The sequence below is a fragment of the Lissotriton helveticus genome, chromosome 4_2 (assembly GCF_964261635.1).
Source record: "Lissotriton helveticus chromosome 4_2, aLisHel1.1, whole genome shotgun sequence".
NCBI lineage: Eukaryota > Metazoa > Chordata > Amphibia > Caudata > Salamandridae > Lissotriton > Lissotriton helveticus.
The window spans coordinates 65,331,025-65,354,973 of NC_136064.1; the positions used below are offsets into that span (position 1 = coordinate 65,331,025).

A 23,949-nucleotide genomic window follows, 5' to 3' on the forward strand; every position below is an offset into this window, starting at 1 on the left:
CCTATTTTGGAACATGGTGCATCTTTTGCACTGCTGATGTCTCACAATAGTGATGCAATAGCAGCGCAAAAAAGATGTAAAGCCATCATAAAATTGTGTCTAACATTTTAAATGATTCTTTCAGGATACAAATAAGATGTGTCCTTTCAAGAGGTTTCTTTAAGGTGAGGCCTATTCAGTTTTAAAAAAAAAACAGTACCCAGAAGTGCAGCACTGTAAGCATTAACTTTGACACTTACAGAAGCCTCAGTTTCTCCATATCTACCTCACATTTCTAAATGTATATCATAAGTACAAAAAGTAGAACATTAATTATACATGTTAAATGGTTTATTTTTGCTGTTCTCAGAATGTATCAAATTTCACTAAAAACAGTGACTTGAAGGTATTCATCATGTAACAGCGGGGAAAAAAAAACACAATCAAAATGATTGTGTTTAAAAAACCCATACAACATCAGAAATCAAAATTCAGAACTCCTTAAAGTTAACTTACTTTCCATGACGTCCAAGGATGTCCTATGAACAGCTTACACTCTTTTGTGCTGTTATTACTTTCAGCCCGCCACTTTCTGAAAGAAAATCTCCATCGTTTTTAAAAACACGTTACATGCAATAAATGACTTCTTGCTCTCTACCACAATTTTCCACAAGGCCAAATCTGGTCAGAGCCATTTATAACTCTTGGATTTCTTGTAAGCCAATCCCGTCATTTGGCATTTCCGCAACTTTCAGAATTAAAATGTTGAAGATCATTTTCACAATCCTGGAATAGTAATATCTTCCCCTTCTTGCTCAGTCATGTTCTACATTTCCTATGACACTGATACAGCTTACTATGAAGCAGACTTACACTACCTCTATGACTACTACAATTATTTAATTCTCTACATCACTTTTAATCACAAAGCAATGTAAAACAGTAGACAGCATTGCAGACTTACATTCCCTCTACTCCATGTTTTGATTGGCTGCTTCAATTAGCTTATAAAAAGAAACAGTTTTTCTGAACTCATTGAAAGTGCACGTATTTCTCCATGACGTCCAGTCCTATGGTTAGAAGTTATGTCTCTGAACTACACTTATCCTCAAGGCCAAATTGTGTAGGAGCCATTAGAACTTCTTGAAATTCCACAGAGCACATCCCGAGATTATTTCCCTAAAATTTTGGTTTTAAAAACACCAGGTAAGAGTTTTTAAGGTCATACGGCAATTTTTTTTTGAAAATTAAAACAGAATCATTGCAGAATGACCAGCCATTTCTAGACTTTAAATAAGCTGTGTAATGTCCTGATGTTATTGAAGGGCCGTCATGATATATAATTGCTGCAGTTACAAAAGTCCTTCCTGATATTGACAACTGCGAAGCTACAAAATTTTTAATTAAAGTTGTCAATTTTGTTCCATCAGGCCTACATCGTTGGAACATTAAAATGACATACTAGCCATATGTTCGTATAAATAATGTGGACATCATTTCAGATTTACATTGGCTACACTCCATGTTGTGATCAGCTGCTTTTACTAGCTTATTAAAGGAGACTGATTTACTGTCTGGCAAAGTTAAATATATAAATCTTTCTGAGTCTACACTAGTAGTACTTGATACCATACAGTTCTCGCAGTCATGCTGCCATTGATAAGAAAGCCCAAACAGCTGATCTACATCTACACCTTCAGCATGTAATACATCAAGCATATACATTAAAAACTCCTGACAATCTTGCTGAATATTTTGAGAGAATTGTGTTTGGCCTGAACATCTGTCTAACAGATTTCGAATTTCAGACACACTTTCTATGTTTCTTCTATCAGTGCTACATTTCTCTAACACAGAATTTAACAAACTGCAAAATCTTTGATCAGAATTGACCACAATCTCTTCTTTTACATTTTTTAGAGAAAACAAAACATTAACCACTACATTAGCATAGCAGTTGACACCAGAACTGTTTTCAAACTGAAAACCAACAACATCTTCAACAGAATCCTTTTTGTTTCTGCTTGTAATTTTAGGTTCATTGACTTTTTGTCTTTTTGCTACAACCTCCCCAGTATTGTTCTCATTTCTTCGTTTCCGGCCTACCACACGTTTCTCAAACAAAGGATACTGAGGCAAATGTGGCGCATACTCTCTTCTTAACCTATTGTATTCCTTAACACAATCTAGATCCGCACAAATGTTTGTGACATCACACTCAATCAAGTACAATCCCGATAAAGTTCTAACTCGTGACAATGCCACATATGCCATACCCTCCTTGAACACAGAACTGCCAATATTCACCAATGCACTGTCTACACTTAAACCTTGCGATTTATGGATTGTCACCGCATATGCCAAGCAAACAGGAAACTGCTTACGGCGAACATATAAGTCTTTTACAAGCAAAAATCTAGCAGAACAACGAGCAATTAGCTGTACTTCCTCAATGCCATCAAATTTAATTTTTAAAAATTCAATTCCATCTCTATTTCTGTATTTCACAAAATCAACAACATTACCCATTGATCCATTTACCAGACCTCTTTCAACATGTAAATTCCTTCTTAAAATTATACGGCAGTTCAAGCACACATTCAGAGTCTTTTCAAAACCTGCAGTTTTAGATATACTCTTCTCTAATGAATCCAATTTTGTTTTCAGATTCTCAGACAAAATAATTGTTGATCCCATATGCTCTACTCTATCAATAGCTTCCAGTTTCACAATCTCTTGCTTTTCTAAATGCAACATTTTGTTGTTAAATTTGGCACATTCTGCAAGAGTTGGCATCAAACATATTCCAGATTTCTTCTCAGTAATTTTCTGAAAAATATTCTCAGGCACAACATCTTGTTCTGGATATAAATTTGACAGTAAACGTGCATGTAAAGCTTCTTTCCCATGCTCGGTCACTTTTCCAATTCTAACATCTTGTAGAATAGTCTTGTAAACTTCATCCTTCGCCTGACGCATATTTTCATGCAGTTCAGCATAATTGAAGTTTAACCATATATTGACGTTGCCAATGCTGCCTAGGCACTTCCTGGTATCTTCATGCGTGAGCATTTTGAACACAGGTTGCCCTTTCACTGGTGTCAGCTGCAGAAGATCTCCGAAAACAATGATGTGTTTGCCACCAAATAACACATCATACTCTGTTTTGAGAACCTCAAATGCACAAAGGCAAGCATGACATTGGAAACCATGCTTACTTCGTCAATGATAAGAAGTTTCATTTTCCTCAAGATTCTTGAAACTTCAAAACAAGCATCTCCAGATAGCTTGTGATATTGTAATTTGTTGTCATGCTCCACTGGCAGCATCAGTAAACGATGTAAAGTAATCCCTTTAATATTATGTGCTGCCAGTCCAGTTGGAGCAGTGACAACACAAGACAGCGATGACTCTGTCCTTTCCTGCAAATAGCATGAAATTGCTTTAATGAGGAAACTTTTTCCAGTTCCCGCTTCTCCACTCACGTACAGTCGGACAGGCTTAACGACGTACATGAGCACTCTTTCTTATCATGACTTAATCCATGATCAATTTGCATGGTAACTTCGTCATATATTTTCCTCTGCTCAACGTTGAGTTGTCTTTCCAACTCTTCTAAGTTAACCGCATCCTCCTGAGCATGTGCCATGGCTATTTCCACTTCATTCATGGCAGTGGCAGCTTCATTTTCGATAACAGGTCCTCCTAGTGGATCCTGACTCAATGAAGCAGAACTCTGACTGTCCTGAGAACTGTCTCTGGCAATCTCGGCTGCAATCGTTGCTTCCTGCTCAATTTCCGCATTCAACATTTCTGCATATTTGGGAAAAGCAGGACATTCTATGGTCTCCTTGGCGGCATTGAAAGAGTCTTCGTACCAGAGGAAATCTCCAAGCAGTTCCTCTTCTGCACGCCAAGGCTTGAAAAGTTGCAAAAGTGCTAAATAGAAAAACTCCTTTTTTTCAGGAGATTCGCCACTCAATTTTCGATGGTTTACCAAGTGGCATTTTCTTTGCTTGACCAGACATCCCTCACTTCCTATTACAGCATACACTCCTTTCTCAGTATCTTCTTTGATGTTCCTCTTGAATATGTAATTTTGCAGAACCTCATACAGACAAACATTCTCGAGGTGACTGCTTCGACTTGGATAATATGTATCCAACATGTTTGTCTTCAAAATGTCGGTACTGTTTGGCTCCTTTTCCGCCAAATACTCAATTTCCCGCACAGGTTTGAGAACTCGATTACGCGTTGCTGCAAGACCAAGACTCGCCCAAACGATACTCCTGGACTTGGCATAGAGACTTGCTGAAGACAACCGGTCAGAACATTCGTACGCTCCGATTTCTCGATGCGACAACATCTTCAGACTGAAACTGTACAACTTCTTGCTGAGGCTCTTTTCATGGGAAATGTCCTCCCACATATCCTTCAATTCTGTCTTCTCTTTTTTGGTGATGTAAGACGTCACATACCGAGCCACAGCCATACAGTTATCAGCCACAAACTGTATATCCATGTTAGCATTCCACATGGACAAAATCACCGGGTTGTAGTCGTTGATGTACTTGGACTCTTCGTTCCTCTTCAAATTGTAAGTGTTTTTAGGTGATTTCTTCATGACATTGTGTCGCAGCGAAGACATCAAACTGTTTACTCTTCCTTTAGAAATCACCGGTCGTGGAAAGCCGAAACGACATTTAGTGTAGAACTTGTCCTTGTTTCGGAATTTACGACGGCAGTACTTTCCACATCGATGGCTTTGGAAACGCAGAACTTTTTCTCTTAGGCTTTTCTTCTCCTTTGCGTTTGGAACAGCACACGTAGAATACTGTTGGATGAAACTCATCACTGAGTCTTCTGGATCCGTTCCAAATTTAGGTGCATCCTTGATCCACAGCAACATATGTATATGAGGAGCACCTCTTGCTTGGTACTCCTTTCTCCAGAAGAAATCCAACACCTCTCCAAGAGGTGGATTCTTCTTAGTCATGATGAAAGACATCATAGCTTCAAATCTATGATTGAAGTACCTACATACATTGACTGGATCCAAAGAGCACAGTTCTCCGGGTGTCTTGAATTCGATGTTATCTACGTTAGCATTTGCCTCTCGTAGAAATTCAAGTAAGTCTTCCCAGCCATACTCGGCACAGCTCAGAGTGAGGAACCATGTGGGAGTACCTAAGTTCCTCAACATACATTTTAAATCACCATGACGACGGTACCAGTACTCATTAGTACCACGCTGACACGCCATGAGATTAATCAGGTGAGAATCCAAAATACTGTCTTGGACATTGACTTTATCCATAAAGTCACTTGCCGAGATGTTTTGCATGTGTATACCACTTTTCAAGATGTGGTTCACTGCATATGACAGTCCAGACAGATCGCTTTCAAACAGGAGATGAAACAAATAAGGAATGCATTGTCGAAACCTAGCATCTCCTGCATACAATCGCAAAGTCCGGTATTCAGAAGCAGGAATTTGATGAGGTCGCTCATCATATCTTCCTCCCTGACCTGTTGGAAAAAGCTGTGGGAAACACCGAGCTTCCAAACTTTCCTCCCAAACACTAATGGGACTCCCTTTGGCTTGTTTCATTTGAAACAACTCAATAGCATTCCCCATGACTTCCTTGGAATGCAAAGGATGAACACTATAATGTTCATATATTTCTTCACTAGTAGAGGGTTCTACTTTCTCAATTTGACCAGCACACAAATCGCTATCCTCTTCCTCACTTACTTCCTCTTCTGCAACATATACATTCTTATAGTATTTATTATTTTTTTTCAAATACAATGTTGCCTTTTTAACTTTCCTAACATCTACTAAATCTTGCCATATTTTCTTATTCTTTGTCGGAACCCCATTAACTAAGATAACCAGAGGTTCCTCTTCCACTTTTTCTACTCCAATTGTGTTAATGTTTTTCTTCAAATCTAGAGGCAAATAAACAACTCTTCCCTTTAATCCTCTCTGTAAATCTGATGGAGGCAATTTCCCTGTCTTTGGCTCCATTCTTACAATAGCCTGAAAGGGATGGATACTTTGAATCAAAATAGATTCATAAGTATTTAAATCCTTCAATTCAGAAGGAATCTCAACCAATTCCAGATTATTATGAACTGCTCTAGCAGGCATCTGGTTTTGATTTAATTTGCAACAACAATAACTACACACACGTTGATCCAATCCCAAATCAAAACAATTTTCTACCATCAAGTATGGTGCGAAATCCTTCCATTCACTATTATTTTCCCTTTCACTTTTTGCATATAAATCCACTAACTTAGTCTGATTCTTATAATAAGTGCGTCGACAACACACACAAGTGAAATTAGGCCTCTCACTTGATTTTACCTCAAACGTCGCAATTTCCCTCTGGAAATTATCTGTACTGGAAACCTGTACACTATCTTCCACATGACCCTCTTCTTCTTGCTCAATTTCAACATTCTCCTCTTTACTTCCAAAGTAACAAAACTCAATTTCTTCACATATATTCTTCACATCTATTTCAGAACCATGCAAAAGAGCAGCGCATAATTGTTTAAGCATAATTGCTGGACTCTTAGCATAATACAACATTCTAACTAATTTCCTCACTTTATTATGATGCACTGCTAGCATCCTGAAATGATGAAAAACACTCTGGCATACTCTCCTGGAAAGACAAGCCAGTGAATGACCATGCAAACCTGTCACTTCTCTTACTCTGCAAGGATCTAATTCTTGCAACAACCTTATTTTCTGCTTCAAACTTTTCTTATTAAATGACCGTACAAAATCACAAAGCAAATTGATGGAATCCTGTCGCACACTGCAAATACTACTACACTTCCAGGTGTACACAGGACCCTTAGCACGTCTTCCTAAAACCTCATTACCTAACACCTCTTCTGCCTCTGTTGTCACAAGTTTTTCTTTTTCAACTGGACAACCATCTTTCACTTCATAAGCACGACCACTGGTGTCAACTGCATGCACCAAATCATTATCCTGGAAATAACTCTCCTCATTAAAAAATGCCTCACAGCTTGAACTATGCATCCATTCTCCAGAAAAAACTTCACAAAAATTACTACGATTAACTATTCTCTTCCATCTACTATTTCTTTTGAAATCATAAATTGCCTTGTTTAGCTTCCTAATTCTATTGATTATCAAAATAAATAACTTACGTTTAATTTCAAATGCCTGATCAATAACTTTCTCAACTTTTTTTTTTCTCTTATAAAAAACCAGTTTCTGTTGACCTTTCTTAATATTTTTTAACAAATTGCCAATTATCCTGTTGCGGAACATTCGTTTACGAATCTCCCTAAACTGTTGTTTCCTTCTACTATCATGCACAGAGTTATCTCTTGCTCTAGCAGTAACATTTTTCATTGGCCTTTCCTTTCCATTTGAATTCCTTCTCGTTTTATGGACTGAAACATTTTCTGTAGTAATATTTTTTTTACTACACATATTTCTTATGAAATATTTTGTGCTCTTACCCGGTGCTTTCTTCGTGACTTGACAAATCTTTTTGTTAGAGGACTGCTGCTTATTTTCTTTCACCTGCTGTCTTTGACGTTTTGCAGCCTTTCTCTGTCTTTCTATTGTTGGCATGGTGAAATCTTGAAATGATCTGCAGTTGAATCTGTGGTAAAATATAATAAAAAATGTTATTAACCATTATTACCAAACAGTAAAACAATAACAGTGATCAAAAACTTAACACACTACTTGACATTTTAAATAGAAGATTTTTTAGTCCTTGCAAATTTACAATACAGAAATAGCAGAAAAGAAATGACATTTATATTTATGTTACCTGTGCTATTTTATATGTGAATCTGATCTAATTTTATGAGCATATTTTAATATTTTATTGAAGACACTACACATAACCTGCTTTTGAAGGTGTCTTTATTTTTAAATTAAACGGTTTACCTTTTTACTTTTTATTAATTATAAATTTTAAAAATAAATGTTTATATTTCCATAGGCTCAAGCAGGTCAGCTTCCCATCCTATGTCATATAATTCGGACAAATCTGCATCCTCATCACGCTCTTCTTCATCCTCAGGATTTAAATCATCCAAGGGATAAACATCCACTGATGTTTCAATTACAAGTTCAATGATGAGGTCAAAATCAACTGATTGCAGATTGTCGCTCATGTTGAGGTTGTCTTTATCTTTAAAGAAAGATAACAACAATGAGATGTTGCAGAGTAAGAGACAAATCTCAGAGATTATAATAGTAAAATTGTTTAACAAGAGTAATATTTTGCAGCTATTATTTAGCCATGTCCATCAATGCTGAGCAGGTGAAGACTATGTCTAAATTTTCAGTGAACAGGACTCATCTCTTCTTAACCTTGGATAAGCCTCACCGACTCTGTGTGTCCTGCACATACTTAAATGTAAAGGGGCAGATTTATGTTAAATGGCACATCCCCAGGCATGCACCAGTTAACGTGCACCACTACTCTGCCACCCATGGTGTGCCGTATTTACAATCAGATAGGAGAAAGCTTCGTCAAAACCCTGCGCCTGCTTTAAGCAGGCATAGGTCTTGACGCAACATTGTGGAGATGGGGCACCCCTGAGCCTTGCTTGAGCTGCATCGCACTTACGATACAACTCCAGCAATCACTACCTTTACAGCACAGATACGTCACGCATCTGTGCCATTTTTGCCCCATGATGCCCCGCATTCTAAATGCAGCACACCATGGGTGGCGGAACAGCGGCGCAGGATGACTGACACATCCCTGGTGATGCACCAGTCATCATAAATCTATCCCTAAGCTTCTTATCTTGTTACAGATGAACCGCCATATGTAGCATGAAACTATTTTGCATTTCCTAAATAGCGAATTTTAAGGAATAAATAGCAATTCTTTACCATTCCTAATTTGCAATGAGCAAATTGCTAATTGCAAGTTACCCATTCATTTCCATGGGCTAGGAGGCTCATAGGAATGAAGGTTTAATTTGCGATTAGCAATTTGCTCATCACAAATTAGGAATTTTTCCAAGGGTGCAGGGGTGTCTCAAGAACACCCTGCTGCACCCCTGAAAAAGAAATTTGGGGGCATATGGCACACATACATGCCCTAAGGGCATGTGTTGGCGTCATATGGCACCTTTTGTTTTTTTGAAAAAAAGCTTTTTGAAAAGAATTCACAAATTACCACCAATTTACCACAATAGTTTCCAAATCCTTAATGTCATTTTTTACATATTTTTTGTTTGATACATTGCATTTAAGTAGTCACAAAATTTGCAAATCCTTCAGTGCAATTGCAAAATAAGGAATAGCAAATTTTGCTACTCCTTATTTTGCATCAAACTTGTTTGATACATACCATTTGTCTAATTAACATTCGCAAAGGCCGAAATTCGTAGAATTTTGATCTTTGCGAATGCTAATTAGCTTGATACATATGGCCCCAAGTGAGGCCTGTCTTGCGACATGGTGCATCTTTTGCATCACTGCTGCATCGGTTTCATGTGGTACGTTTTTTTTACACCATGACATATCTGCCTAAATGCATCAATTTGTAATGTTGTCGCCTCATAGCAAATCTTTTGCACCGCCGCTGCATCATAAAAGTGACGCACAGTGGCGCAAAAGAGGCATACACCTATCATAAATCTGTCTCTACCATTTTAAATGATGAATTCAGGATGACGATAAGGTGTGGCCTATCCAGAGGTTTGTTTAAGGTGAGGCCTACTCAGGATTGCAGATTAAAGTTACGCTTGATGAAGAATACAGAGGACATAATACATGTAAAGCTCTACCAATGAAGTAAGTGATGTCCACTTCATTGCGCCAGTCATCATAAATGTATCCCTAAGCTTCTTATCTTGTTACAGATGAACCACCATATGTACCATCAAACTATTTTGCATTTCCTAAATAGCAAATTTTAAGGAATAAATAGCAATTCTTTACCATTCCTAATTTGCAATGAGCAAATTGCTAATTGCAAATTAGCACCGCCGCTGCATCATAAAAGTGACGCACAGTGGCACAAAAGAGGCATACACCTATCATAAATCTGTCCCTAGCATTTTAAATGATTAATCCAGGATGACGATAAGGTGTGGCCTATCCAGAAGTTTGTTTAAGGTGAGGCCTACTCAGGATTGCAGATTAAAGTTACGCTCGATGAAGAATACAGAGGAGATAATACATGTAAAGGCCTACCAATGAAGTAAGTAATGTCCACTTTATTGCGCCAGTCATCATAAATGTATCCCTAAGCTTCTTATCTTGTTACAGATGAACCACCATATGTACCATCAAACTATTTTGCATTTCCTAAATAGCAAATTTTAAGGAATAAATAGCAATTCTTTACCATTCCTAATTTGCAATGAGCAAATTGCTAATTGCAAGTTACCCATTCATTTCCATGGGCTAGGAGGCTCATAGGAATGAAGGTTGCAATTTGCGATTAGCAATTAGCTCATCACAAAATAGGAAATTTTTCAAGCGTGCAGGGGTATCTCAAGAACACCCTGCTACACCCCTGAAAAAGAAATTTGGGGGCATATGGCACACATACATGCCCTAAGGACATGTATAGGCGTCATATGGCACCTTTTGTTTTTTGGAAAAAAATGCTTTTTGAAAAGAATTCGCAAATTACCACAAACTAGAAGTTGGTGGTAATTTCCAAATCCTTAATATCATTTTTTACATATTTTTTGTTTGATACATTGCATTTAAGGAATCGCAAAATTTGCAAATCCTTCAGTGCAATCGCAAAATAAGGAATAGCAAATTTTGAATTAAGGACATTTTAAGTAATTTCCACATGTGCAGTGTTTTCAAATTATGATTTGAAAATCGTTTTTGGGGAAAAGTAATGGTTTAAAATTTATGACAAGGACATAATGGTGTATGCTTCTCTATAAGGCATTTCAGTGTCTCTGATGTCATTTTTCCCATATTACATTATAAGACCTTTCCCCATAGAGCACATTCCTTGTAAATATGCTCCCACCTGTGCATGGTGAATTTAGATTTTGACTGTTTGAGTCACATAGCCATGTTAAAAGTCACCCCAAAAAATTGCAAACGCTTTAAAAAAACACATTCATGTGTCTTAAGGACATTTTAAGTCATTTCCCCGTGGACAGTGTTTTGTAAGTGGCACAAAAGAGGCATACACCTATCATAAATCTGTCCCTAGCATTTTAAATGATTAATTCAGGATGACGATAAGGTGTGGCCTATCCAGAGGTTTGTTTAAGGTGAGGCCTACTCAGGATTGCAGATTAAAGTTACGCTTGATGAAGAATACAGAGGACATAATACATGTAAAGCTCTACCAATGAAGTAAGTGATGTCCACTTCATTGCGCCAGTCATCATAAATGTATCCCTAAGCTTCTTATCTTGTTAGACATTAACCGCCATATGTATCATATAACTATTTTGCATTTCCAAAATAGCGAATTTTAAGGAATAAATAGCGATTCTTTACCATTCCTAATTTGCGATGAGCAAATTGCTAATTGCAAATTACCCATTCATTTCCATGGAGCAGGAGGCCCATAGGAATGAAGGTGCAATTTGCGATTAGCAATTAGCTCATCGCAAATTAGGAATTTTTCCAAAGGTGCAGGGGTGTCTCAAGAACACCCTGCTGCACCCCTGAAAACGAAATTTGTGGGCATATGGCGCACATAAATTTTAACAACATTCCTTTACCTCAAAAACGATTTTCAATTCATAATTTGAAAACACTGCCCACAGGGAAATTACTTAAAATGTCCTTAAGACACATGAAAGTTTTTTTTATTGCCTTTCCAGCATGGTTGGGTCACTTTTAACATGGCTATCTAACACAAACATTTAAAATCTAAATTTCCCATGCACAGGTCGGAGCATATTTACAAGCAACTTGCGCCACAGAGAAAGGTCTTACATTAAAATGGGAAAAATAACATCAGGGACAGTCAATTGCCGTATAAAGAAGCATACACCATTATGTCCTTGTCATAAATTTAAAAACAATTCCTTTTCCCCAAAAACGATTTTCAAATCATAATTTCAAAACACTGCACATGGGAAAATTACTTAAAATGTCCTTAAGACACATAAAAGCGTTTTTTGATTGCCTTTGCAGCATGTTTGTATCACTTTTAACATGGCTATGTAACACAAACATTCAAAATCTAAATTTTCCATGCACATGTGGGATCATATTTACAAGCAATTTGCGCCACATAATTCATAATTTTCTCCTTAAAGCACACTATTCTCTATCTAAATTAAAGAAATATTTTCTCACCTTAGCAAATACTTTGAGTTTGAAAACAGTCTCAGAAACACACCAATTTGTCTTCAGCAGAGCAAAAGGTATGCACTCCAGAGTCTGCAGCTATCAAAAGCACAGAAATGCTGTAAATCTTCACACATATCTCTCATGTCACCCAATCAAAACTCTTCCCTCACTTTTTTTCAAATGAAAACCCTTCCCCCCTCTGCCATTTCATGCCTTTTCTGCATGGCAACCACCTCATTGGAAGACTTCTGGTGTTTGCAAGTTCACACAACTTTGTTGCAATTGAACTCTGAACTCTCAGTGCACCTGCATATCCAGTGCATTCTTTCATTTAATGATTTTTTATTGACCATTCAAAATACATCTTTCAAAGAACACATCCGTGCACCCTAACTTTCTGTTTTCAGCAATCAAAATCCACCAATCACTGTTACTGCTTCATGAACACAGAAACTCCACAGTTTTTTTCATTTTAAACTCTCATTTTTTCAACTGCCATTTCATTGCCACACTTCATCTGACTGCAGGAGAACCTTCTCTCACCATGTTTTCTGTCTGGATTGTTGGACATAGTTATATTCACTGGGCTCAAAGGTACGTTGAAAACAGGAATTTACCTAACCTCAATTTACAAGATGTGGAAATTAAGTGGTTTGGCCACAGAGGATTAAAATGTCACCAATTGATACCATTGGTGAAAACCTTTATGCATTTGCCCAAACCTGACCTGTTAATTGTGCACTGTGGAGGTAATGACTTGGGCACTTTGACTGGGGTAGGTCTGGAAATGCTTTTAAAGGACACCTTTGAGCAATTGATGGCACTTTTTCCTCAGACTGCCTTGGTATATTCAAATATATGCCAAAGACAGAAATGGAGGTGGTCAAACCAATTTGGTCCACAAATTGAGAAGTCGAGGAAGCATGTAAACAAATCTGTTTCAGCTTACATGAGAGACCATGGAATGGGCTCCCTGTACAACAATAACTTGCGTTACTACATGCAAGATATCTACAGAGGAGATGGAGTTCACTTCTCAGATGAGGGCAACAGAGTTTTCACTCTGAATTTAAGAATGTGCATTGGTACCTACTTATAAGTACCTAAATGTACCATAAACCCAAAAGCTCTTCTCAGAGCTACCCTACATCTAATCACTCACAATTATTATTTTACTCTAACATTTTTCACTAATTTTCAACAAAGTACGCTCCCCGGGGCGCTACCCGGTACGCGAACCGGGAGCTAACCTCGCGAATTTTTTTAAAAAAATGATTTTTTTCCGCACATATAAGCCTCCTCAGCCACCCTCACAAAACCTAGGGTGTCAAGATAAGTCTACCGTGGCCCCTTCTACCCATTCTGAACATTATTTGCCCTCCATTTTGTATCTTAATTCGACCGAAACACAAAATGGTGAACTCCCGTAACGCTTAAGGTTCGCGTACCGGGGCGCTCACCGGTTCGCGTACCGGGTCGCTCCCTGGGAAGCGCACCATCAAAAAAGGTGGGAAAGTAGTTCACAGAAAAGCCACTGGAGACAATTTCACCAAATATAGATTAGCTAATACTACATACCAATCCCTACCATTTTCACAAATTTTATTGGAATTCCATTTAGTCATTTAGCCTGTAGACCTCTCTAAATACCCTGAGGTAAATTACTTCACAAAACACATCTGAAGTGTTGGAATTGACAACCAATGAAAATGTTACTTTCATTTTCTACTTTTTTTACCTGACATTTCATTGGTTATATACCTGAATATATATAAAGGAAGAGAAGAAAACACAGCCATTTTGACTACTACTTCTTGCTGTACATTTCAATAGTATTTTCACTAATTCCTTCAACTTCTTTCTAAAGGTAAGTTTTTATTTTTAAAACTGAAGTATATTGTGCACTATAAGTTAATATGGTAAACTTTTTCTGATAGATATATACTATCCCTCTGTAGTAGTTATAGATTTAGAGAGACTTCTCTGTTATAGTTATGGATGGAGTTAGGCTTCTCTTGTATAATTATGAATTTACTTACGTTAAATCACATACACTTTTTTAAATTCCTACTTCCACTCTGATACTATACACTGCCCAAAGATAAATTCACTGATAAAAAATGCCTATCTAAAATTATTCCCAACATTGCCCTATCTCTACTAATATATATTTTTTTAATCCAAATTTCAGGCAAAATGGAAGGCGAAAACCAAGTTTCTTTTGAAATGGACCTGCAAGAGAGCAGCCAAGAATTGATTGATACAATTGATCAAATTGACATTGAATTTTTCGATGAAACTTGGGACAATGAACTACTGCAATGTGTACAAGCAGTAGATAACCTCCTTGCAAATGAGGACATTTTACACCCTCAGAGACTACAATGTATATTCCATGATAATTATGAAATTTCTGACAATGAAATGTTAGAAAGTTTAATAAATTATGAAACACAATCACAATAAAAAAAAATGCTTAAAAAATAAAGAAAATAAAAAATAATCAACAAAACCAACAATCAATTAACATACTGCATTTGAAAAGTCTCTCATTCTTTTTTCATTGTAGTACGCTGCCCAGAACGCTTCCCGGTTCGCGTACCGGGCGCTACCCACGCAAAAAAAACAATTTTTTTTTTTATTTTTTTTGCCCCGCGGGGCCCTTTTAAAGCCTCCACATTAAACCTAGGGGGTCAGGGAGGATCTACTATGCCCCCTTATGGTCATTTCCCCCTTTGTTTTGGCCTCCTCTTGTCTCTCAATCCTACCGAGAGACAAGATGGCGGCCGCTACGGACTGTTTAGAATGTTGACAGACACCGGAGAGCCAATCAGCTTCGCTACGCGAAGTTCCGGTACGCGCCCCGGTCCGCGAACCGGGGCGCGGACCGGAGCGCGCTTACAGATATATATCTTTTTTTAAACGTTAATTTCTCAAAATCCACTGGAGCACATATATTGAGACCTACAAAAGGCACATCGGGCTACCAGTCCCTACAATTTTGCCAAGTTTCGTGCAAATCCATTCAGCCGTTCGGGCTAAAAGTGAGGCCAACCGCCCTATGGAAAACTCAATGTTAAAAACACGTTTTGGGACCCCCCTTTTTTCTCGGCCCCCCCTTGACGAACCCCCCCCAAATTTTCAAGGGCTGCTCAGAAACAAAATGTTCCATTTTCCAGAAAATTTCAGCCAATTCCGTCCACAAACACCAAAGTTATTAGACATAGAATTTTCAAAAATCCCATAGGGAAAAAATCCTAACTATATATACCTACTGGCGACCGCCAGTAGGTAATTTGTATATATATATATATATATATATATATATATATATATATATATATATATATATATATATGTATGAACACAATACCTTCCCTTGCCTTGCAGAAAGGAATGAGCCGCGCTCGTGACACTGTGGTTTCAAACCATTTCTAATGAGCAGCTACGGGCAGTCCTGACGCGTTTCATGCATCCAGTGCACTTTTTCAAAGGTAAGCCGGGCCACCGGAACCAAATGCGAGTCCGCGAAAATGTTCATATATTGGATTGTTTTGCAGCCCTCTGGTGGTACGTTTTAGATTTTCAGTTCTTGGTGCATGCTGGAATCCGTGGTTTCTTTCACATTGGTCTCAATGATAATCCCCAATTAGTGGTGGCAGTCCGTCCCAAATTTTCATGCTGTCTCCCAGGAAGCAAAGTCTATCCTGTACAGTGTTACCCCTTCTCAGTCCTATTTTCGAGGCTGACAGGGACCATGCCACATTCCGGTACGTGGCAGCGTCCGTTACCCTGTTCGTATTACCGAATCATCAAACATGGTTCAGGGATGGGTAATGATGGCGCACTTGCTGGCGGCGCGTTGCTCTGCGGCGGAACCCAAGCCGCTGAATATGAACACAATACCTTCCCTTGCCTTGCAGAAAGGAATGAGCCGCGCTCGTGACACTGTGGTTTCAAACCATTTTTAATGAGCAGCTACGGGCAGTCCTGATGCGTTTCATGCATCCAGTGCACTTTTTCAAAGGTAAGCCCGGCCACCGGAACCAAATGCGAGTCCACGGAAATGTTCGTATATTTGATTGTTTTGCAGCCCTCTGGTGGTACGTTTTAGATTTTCAGTTCTTGGTGCATGCTGGAATCTGTGGTTTCTTTCACATTGGTCTCAATGATAATCCCCAATTAGTGGTGGCAGTCCGTCACAATTTTTCATGCTGTCTCCCAGGAAGCAAAGTCTATCCTGTACAGTGTTACCCCTTCTCAGTCCTATTTTCGAGGCTGACAGGGACCATGCCACATTCCGGTACGTGGCAGCGTCCGTTACCCTGTTCGTATTACCGAATCATCAAACATGGTTCAGAGATGGGTAATGATGGCGCACTTGCTGGCGGCGCGTTGCTCTGCGGCGGAACCCAAGCCGCTGAATATGAACACAATACCTTCCCTTGCCTTGCAGAAAGGAATGAGCCGCGCTCGTGACACTGTGGTTTCAAACCATTTTTAATGAGCAGCTACGGGCAGTCCTGACGCGTTTCATGCATCCAGTGCACTTTTTCAAAGGTAAGCCCGGCCACCGGAACCAAATGCAAGTCCACGGAAATGTTCATATATTTGATTGTTTTGCAGCCCTCTGGTGGTACGTTTTAGATTTTCAGTTTTTGGTGCATGCTGGAATCCGTGGTTTCTTTCACATTAGTCTCAATGATAATCCCCAATTAGTGGTGGCAGTCCCTCACAATTTTTCATGCTGTCTCCCAGGAAGCAAAGTCTATCCTGTACAGTTTTACCCCTTCTCAGTCCTATTTTCGAGGCTGACAGGGACCATGCCACATTCCGGTACGTGGCAGCGTCCGTTACCCTGTTCGTATTACCGAATCATCAAACATGGTTCAGGGATGGGTAATGATGGCGCACTTGCTGGCGGCGCGTTGCTCTGCGGCGGAACCCAAGCCGCTGAATATGAACACAATACCTTCCCTTGCCTTGCAGAAAGGAATGAGCCGCGCTCGTGACACTGTGGTTTCAAACCATTTTTAATGAGCAGCTACGGGCAGTCCTGACGCGTTTCATGCAACCAGTGCACTTTTTCAAAGGTAAGCCCGGCCACCGGAACCAAATGCGAGTCCACGTTTCAGCCGCCTGGCCTTCATCAAATTCAGTTTAGTTAAACAGATCAGTAGCATTCAAATGTTTAAATAACTCATTTTGCTCCCCCTCCTTAGTGTCAAGCAAGAAAGGACTGCACTTTCACCATAGTCCATTCATTATTTCACACCGCCATCATTGAGTGTCTGTAGATTGCATTTTAGTCCCATAGTGGTGTTTTTAATTTCATGGTAACAAACCTTTAAAGTAAGTAAGCATGGGCGGATTTTGCGAATTGGCAATCCGCAAACCTGTGTATTTACGGATTCGCAATCCGCAAAATCCACGAACTCTCGCGAATTTGCGGATTTTTAATTTTTTTTTGTGTTCGCAAGGATTTCTGCCAGTTCGCGAGTGTTCTGTACCAGTTCGCAATTGCGAACTTACTTGTCGGCTCGCAACGGCCGCAATTGTGTTGTTTCTACATCTGGTTCATCATCACAGGTTCACAGCACCCTCCGTTTCACCACTGCCAGCCTCTGGTACACCCATGCCACCCTCTGGTACATCACTGCCACCCTCTGGTTGGTTTATCACTGACTGTAGATTATGGGGGTGAAAAAAAGCAAGCACACCTGCCCTGCTTCAACTGACATGAATTAATTTGGGGTTGATTAATGTGTCACTGAATTTAAACTTCCAGTCTGGCTGGCACCTGCTTCCTTATCTGTAATTTGCTTTCTGTTGCAGTGCAATTTTTTTTCACAGGACCTTTGTGGCCTATAGTTGCAAGTAGGCAACTGAACTCTGAAGGGGCCCCTCAGGAAGCACTACAGGGAATGGTTACTAATAATAAGATTGAACTTTTGCACCTGCTGAGTGCTCTCAGTTTTGTCTGTAATTGCTTTCTGTTGCAGTGTAATTTTTTTAACAGGACCTTTGTTGTATACTTGTAGCTATTCTCTGAGCCTGCTGTGAGGGTCAGAGCAGGGTCATAGAATAGTTGCAAGTAGGCAAATGAACTCTGAAGGGGCCCCTCAGGAAGCACTACAGGGAATGGTTACTAATGATAAGATTGAACTTTTGCACCTGCTGAGTGCTTTCAGTATTGCAAAAATCCAAATATCCAGCAGCATCCACAAAAAGTCATCCTTCCAGGTCAAGATCCAAATCAAAGTGACCAGCACATGAAGAAAACACTGGGAGGAGCCTGGTGGACAGGAACAGGAAGTTGGAGACTGTGGTGCACTTCCTTCCTCCCACCCCCACCCCCCAAAATGGACTCCTTGCAAAGAAAAAGTGCAGGCAAATGTCAACCTGAGGAGTTATTCTGATAACAATCATAATTTTCAAGGTTTATGCTGCCTGCTGGTGGATTTCTTGTGCGAAATTGCAAATTTTGCAATCTCGCAATTGCGAGATTGTCGCTGCCCGCCGCATCTACGTGTTCGCAAGTGTTTACTCCCGCGAAATTGTATAGTATTCTAGTTGGCAAGTGCGACCAAGCAAAAAATCCGCTTCGCACGGATTTTACGAATTTTCGGCAAGTTCGCGAGTGTTCGCGAATTGCGAATTTACCGAAAATCCGCAAAATCCGCGAGCGGAACGGATTTTATGCCCATGCTTAAAAGTAAGCTTCCATTATTGTAATGGAAAATCTGTTCATACCTCGAAGATTACACTGTACTTATGCCACTGTGGGTTTTATTCCGGGAGCATCAAGGTTTTTAAGATGCTATTGATGTTACAAGCCTTTTTGTCAGCCACTCATTGCACATAAGGTTTCCTGTACCTGAAAGCGCTGGTTTGAGTAATCAGCTCTTTTCATTGAGTAATCAGCACATTTCAACAGCCGGCCCTGGGGGGTGGCGGTTCTCAGGGCCATCTCGGGCTACGGGAGAGGGGATGCATGCCCTCCCCCAACTGATTAAAGCCCCGGGGAGGTGGTGGTCCCCGGGGCTGGGCATCCGCAATGGACTCCCACATTTTAATTAACAGGCTTGACCCCCCCCAATGTTTGGTTTTCAAAGTAGCCATGGGGAGGTGGTGGTCCTTTGGGCTGCGGGGGCGGGCGCGTGGCCACCGCACTAAAATCATGTAGCCCCGGGGAGGTAGTGGTCCCTGAAGCTATGGGGAGGGGGCCCGCGAGGCCCCCACCCAAAAATTATTAAATGCACCGGGAGGTGGCGATCCCCGGGGCAGTGTGGGGGGGCAGGAGCCCCCCACACATTTTTTCTTTAAAAGCCCCGTGGAGGTGGTGGTCCCTGGGGCTGCGGGGTCCCCCACAAGCCCCTGCATGTAATTTTCCCATAGCCCCCGGGACCTGGCCAACCCAGGGGTTAAAGAAACGAAGCGCAGGAGTTTTAAAAAAAGATTTTCAGCCGGATTTGCGCACCTAGCGCAAATTCAGCTGAATATGTATGAAAAAAAGCTTTTTTTTGGTCCTAGGGTCCCCATGGGGCCGCTAGCAGGTCTAGGGGGCCAGGGTGTTTCTACCCTGCCCCCTTTTCATATTTTTTATCTTTTTATTTTTTACTACTTTCTCGAGACTCGGTACTACCAAGTCACAAGATGGCTGCCGACACATTTTGGTTTGGAGTGGTGGCAGCCAATCAGAATGAAGCACGTGATTGGGAGGGTTTGCGAATCCTCCTTGGCCCTCAGATATCAATATTTTTATTATTTTAATTTCTCAGTAACTACTGAACGGATTTACACCATTTAAAAAAAAGGTTGGTTTCTTAAGCAAGAGCTACCTTATTGCCAAATTTGGTGTAATTCAGTTCAGCAGCTCAGGCTTACCACCTACTTGATTTAGGTGGTAACTGCAAGTGTTTTGCGACCGCAAATGCAGTCGCAAAATAATCATACATTGTTGATAGACTCGCTATTAGGAAGAGACTCCCTTGCCACGCCCCTTCCTAATAGCGAGTCGCAAACCACATTTCGCAAAATTCTCGTTTGCAAAAAATGGTTGTACATCTCTCTAGCTGACTGAGACACATCATTCATTCCTGGAGGACTCTATTGGCTGGCACATACGCTGTGGGCGCTATTTCCGGACTTCTCTTCCTCATGGGAGAGAACCTTTGAGCTGAGATGGTGCATATCCTTTTCTGAACTCTTCTAGAGATTTGGTCATTGATGGCCCTTCAAAAGAATACATTTAATTATGCTGCACTCCTAAATTGAATTTTCTGAAATTTATGTATTTACTCTTCCTAAATTTACTGGTAAAATGAAACCATCCTCAAATCCTGTTTCTGTCTCTCTAAGTCTCATCTTTAATTATTGATTGTGCATTCCAATTTGAGTATTAATGAGAAATGGGAATCTAAACAGAGTGATCTCTGGGCATCAGATTCTTATGTTAATATTCTGCATGGCTCTAACTGAATTATTGGTTTGTATGATTTTAGTCCGACTGCATTTCTTCAGGATATTAGGTATAGCTGTATTAATTCTTCATTTGTAGAGTGTAGTTTTGAGAGTTACATATACTCATCTAATTACTAGTTAGTAGGTCAGTTAACAAATTCCAGGTCCTCCTTGGATAACTGGATTGGATCCCCTATATCCAAACGCTTCTTGGCACGATTCAAGATCCATCGGAGGACCAAGTAAATGACCCGGATGTTTAGTGTCAGGAAATAAAGTGAGACAAAGTAAATGGGCCCAGTGGTGCTGCAACAGAACAGTTAAAGACATTGACATTCTGAGAGAGTCCACAGTGACAAGGGAGTCACATACAGTGGAGGACTGGGCTTCATCCCCTTACCACAGGGAACCGTCTCCTACCCTGCCGGAAGTCGGACCCTGTGTTCACGCTGTGTTTTCTACCCCCTCACACTCCTCTTTCCTCCTTCATTCTTCTAAGTGTGCCGGTGACCAAAGCACTCCTCTCCCCTTGTTGGGGAGGGATCCAGCATCCATGCCCTTGAGTCTCAGCGACCCCGCGGAGTGACTCCACCGCGACAAGGGATTCACACATAATGGGAGACTGGGAATGATCCCTTTACCACTGTGAGCTGTCTCTCAACCAGCCAGACATCAGACACATTTACTTCCTGGTCTCCTCGCTGTGCCTCCTACCCCCTCCCTCACCTCTTCCCTCCTTCAATCTTTGCTTGCCTCCCCTATTATTTTCCTTTCTCCCCTGAATCTCTCTCTCCCCCTGCCTGCTTTGTTCCATTTAATCTCTCTCCCCGTCGCCTTTTTACATTACCCCCTTACCCTTCTACATGCCATGAACCAACGGATGTAACTTGTAATTGATGTACCTTCTGTAAAAATATGTAACTTGCAACCTATATAACTCTCCTCAAGTAAAGCGCTTTGATACCTCCGGGTCTAGCGAGCGCTATATAAAACTCAAGTAAATAAATAAAGGTGATAATGGGGTGCATATAAAAAAGACTGAAAGAGAAGTTTGAGGTTTGATAGGAAGGGTGGGGAACGGCTGCAAAAGGGGGGGAAGGTTGGGGCACAGCTGCAAATGGTGGGAAGCATAGGTTGGTAGGAAAGAGTGGAACCATGCTGTACTGAATGGGATAGTAAAGAATGATTGAAGATGCGTTTGAAGGCGTGGGATGGGAGAGGTTATCAAAGACGTGCTGATAGGTATGGAAACACTAGAAAATAGTGGATGACATATTGAAAATTGTTGGTGGGCAATGAGTGCTGGAAGACATTTTGGAAGAGATGGAACGGTAGAAGGTGGTGGAAGACATTTTGGAAGGCAGGGAGTCGCAGAGAATGATGGAAGGCATTTGTAGAATGTGTTATGTTGGAGAATGTTGGAAGACATGTTGGAAAGAGAATCTTGGTAGACAAAAGTGCAATTATGTTGGAAGAGGTGAATGGTGGTTGTGTAAAGGGAAAATGAGAAGTGGAAAGAGTAACTGTGTAAATGAAGAATAACAGTAAGAGGTTAATAGGATAGTGGAGAACGGCAATAAGAAGGCGGATGACTAGAACACAAACCTAGGAGGAGCTACAAGAGAGGGAAACAAATGTAGAGTTATGGGAGCAGGAGCTGTGAGGAGGAAGAGTCAGGAAGCACGGTCATTGTACACATATGCAAACCTCCTGGCTTCACCAGAAACCTCCACTTGACGTACAGCAGAGACACTTGATTGACATGGTGTGTTGGCAGTTTTCGGTCACAATGAAGGAGCGCATGCAGATAACGAAGATGTTCCCGAAGCAGGTGACACACGCCATGACCCAGACAAAGACCCGCAGGAGGATGTTAGCCAGGAGGTCTTCGAAGGAGGAGATCCCATCCGTGTTCGGCTTGCACGCTCTGACGTGAGGGGCGTAGCTGCAGTACTGGAACTTCTTAAAGTATCTGAAATGGGAAGCATAGTATCTTAACGGAGAATTGATCAACATTTTGCATCACAATTCAAGAAGCTCCATCTTTCCCTTTAATTAACTAGGGAGCACTGGAGAAGCAATTGTAATGCGGCGTGTGATGGACAAACTGTGGGCACCGTAGCCAAACATAAGAGAGGGCCGCTGATTAGCCGCTGATTTACAAAGCTACATGCAAATTTCAGTCGCTTCGCCTCGTTTGCAAATAGAGCAATTTACACATGCAGCTTCATGTTTGCGACTCACAAAAAATTAAATTTGGCTGGTAAATGGGAATATTAACACTGAAAATCATGCCAGTATTGCATAATATTAAGTGTGAGCAAACATCTCATATAGGTGGGGTCTGTGCCTTTGAAAGAAGATTCCCAGGAGGTTGGATCCATTGTGAATTCAATGATAGTTGAAAATTTACTCGAAGAGCTGTCTGAAGATTAAGTGAGTAAATGATTAATTATAGTTTAGGAATCGGACCCTTATTGGGTGAATATGGATAACTTCACAGACTGGGCATTTTCAAAAGGATACCCTTTTCCCAGCTTGTCAATTATGCCATACTCCACTAAAGGAAGATCTTTCCTACAAATAAAACGCTTAGTTAGACAACAAAAGCTGTTTTGCTGTAGAATTATCATTATCAGATTTTTTTTCCGGTATTTCTTGTTTTAAATACCTTTATACAGTTTGCGAAGTTCAAAAGGATCATACAATTCAAAAACAACATTTCTGGAAGTTATTGAGGAAAAACCTTGGCAACTTTCTACTTAATTTGCAATTCTGGACCATGTTTGTCAACTTCCTGGTCTGAAGAGACTGTTCCCTAGACTGTAATTTCTAGCCAATTCGATATGTTTGCTGCAATGTTGTGCTAACTGGTAATGAGGGAGATTTGCTGTTGAGGACTTTATCTATGTTGATTGCATGTGGGTATTTTAGGGTCTGTCCAATGTATTCTGTTTGGATTGAGCAAATCATAAGACTGTTCAGACAGGAATGAATAATATGCATTGTTGGGTGACAAGTGCTGTTGGGAGTTCGATGGTAGCTGACATATCAGAACAGAACTGGGTTACTCCATCCCAAACGTGACAGATATCCCGTTCACCAAATTAAAATTCCATTATATCCTATAAACTTGTAATAGGGCGGATGACAAGATTGTATTCAGGCCCTATGTTAAATGTTCTTATGGTGAGTAT

The 23,949-nt window shown here is 40.3% G+C and overlaps 1 protein-coding gene across 1 annotated transcript in view; it reads right to left on the reverse strand.

Moving 5' to 3' along the window:
* Nucleotides 1–23,949, reverse strand: part of LOC144752040 (relaxin receptor 1-like) — a 998,955-nt gene that overhangs the window by 59,055 nt on the left and 915,951 nt on the right. Inside the window, exon 14 of the mRNA XM_078639991.1 lies at nt 22,495–22,724. Within this exon, the coding sequence (XP_078496117.1) occupies nt 22,495–22,724 (230 nt within the window). The remainder of the gene's footprint in view (nt 1–22,494; nt 22,725–23,949) is intronic.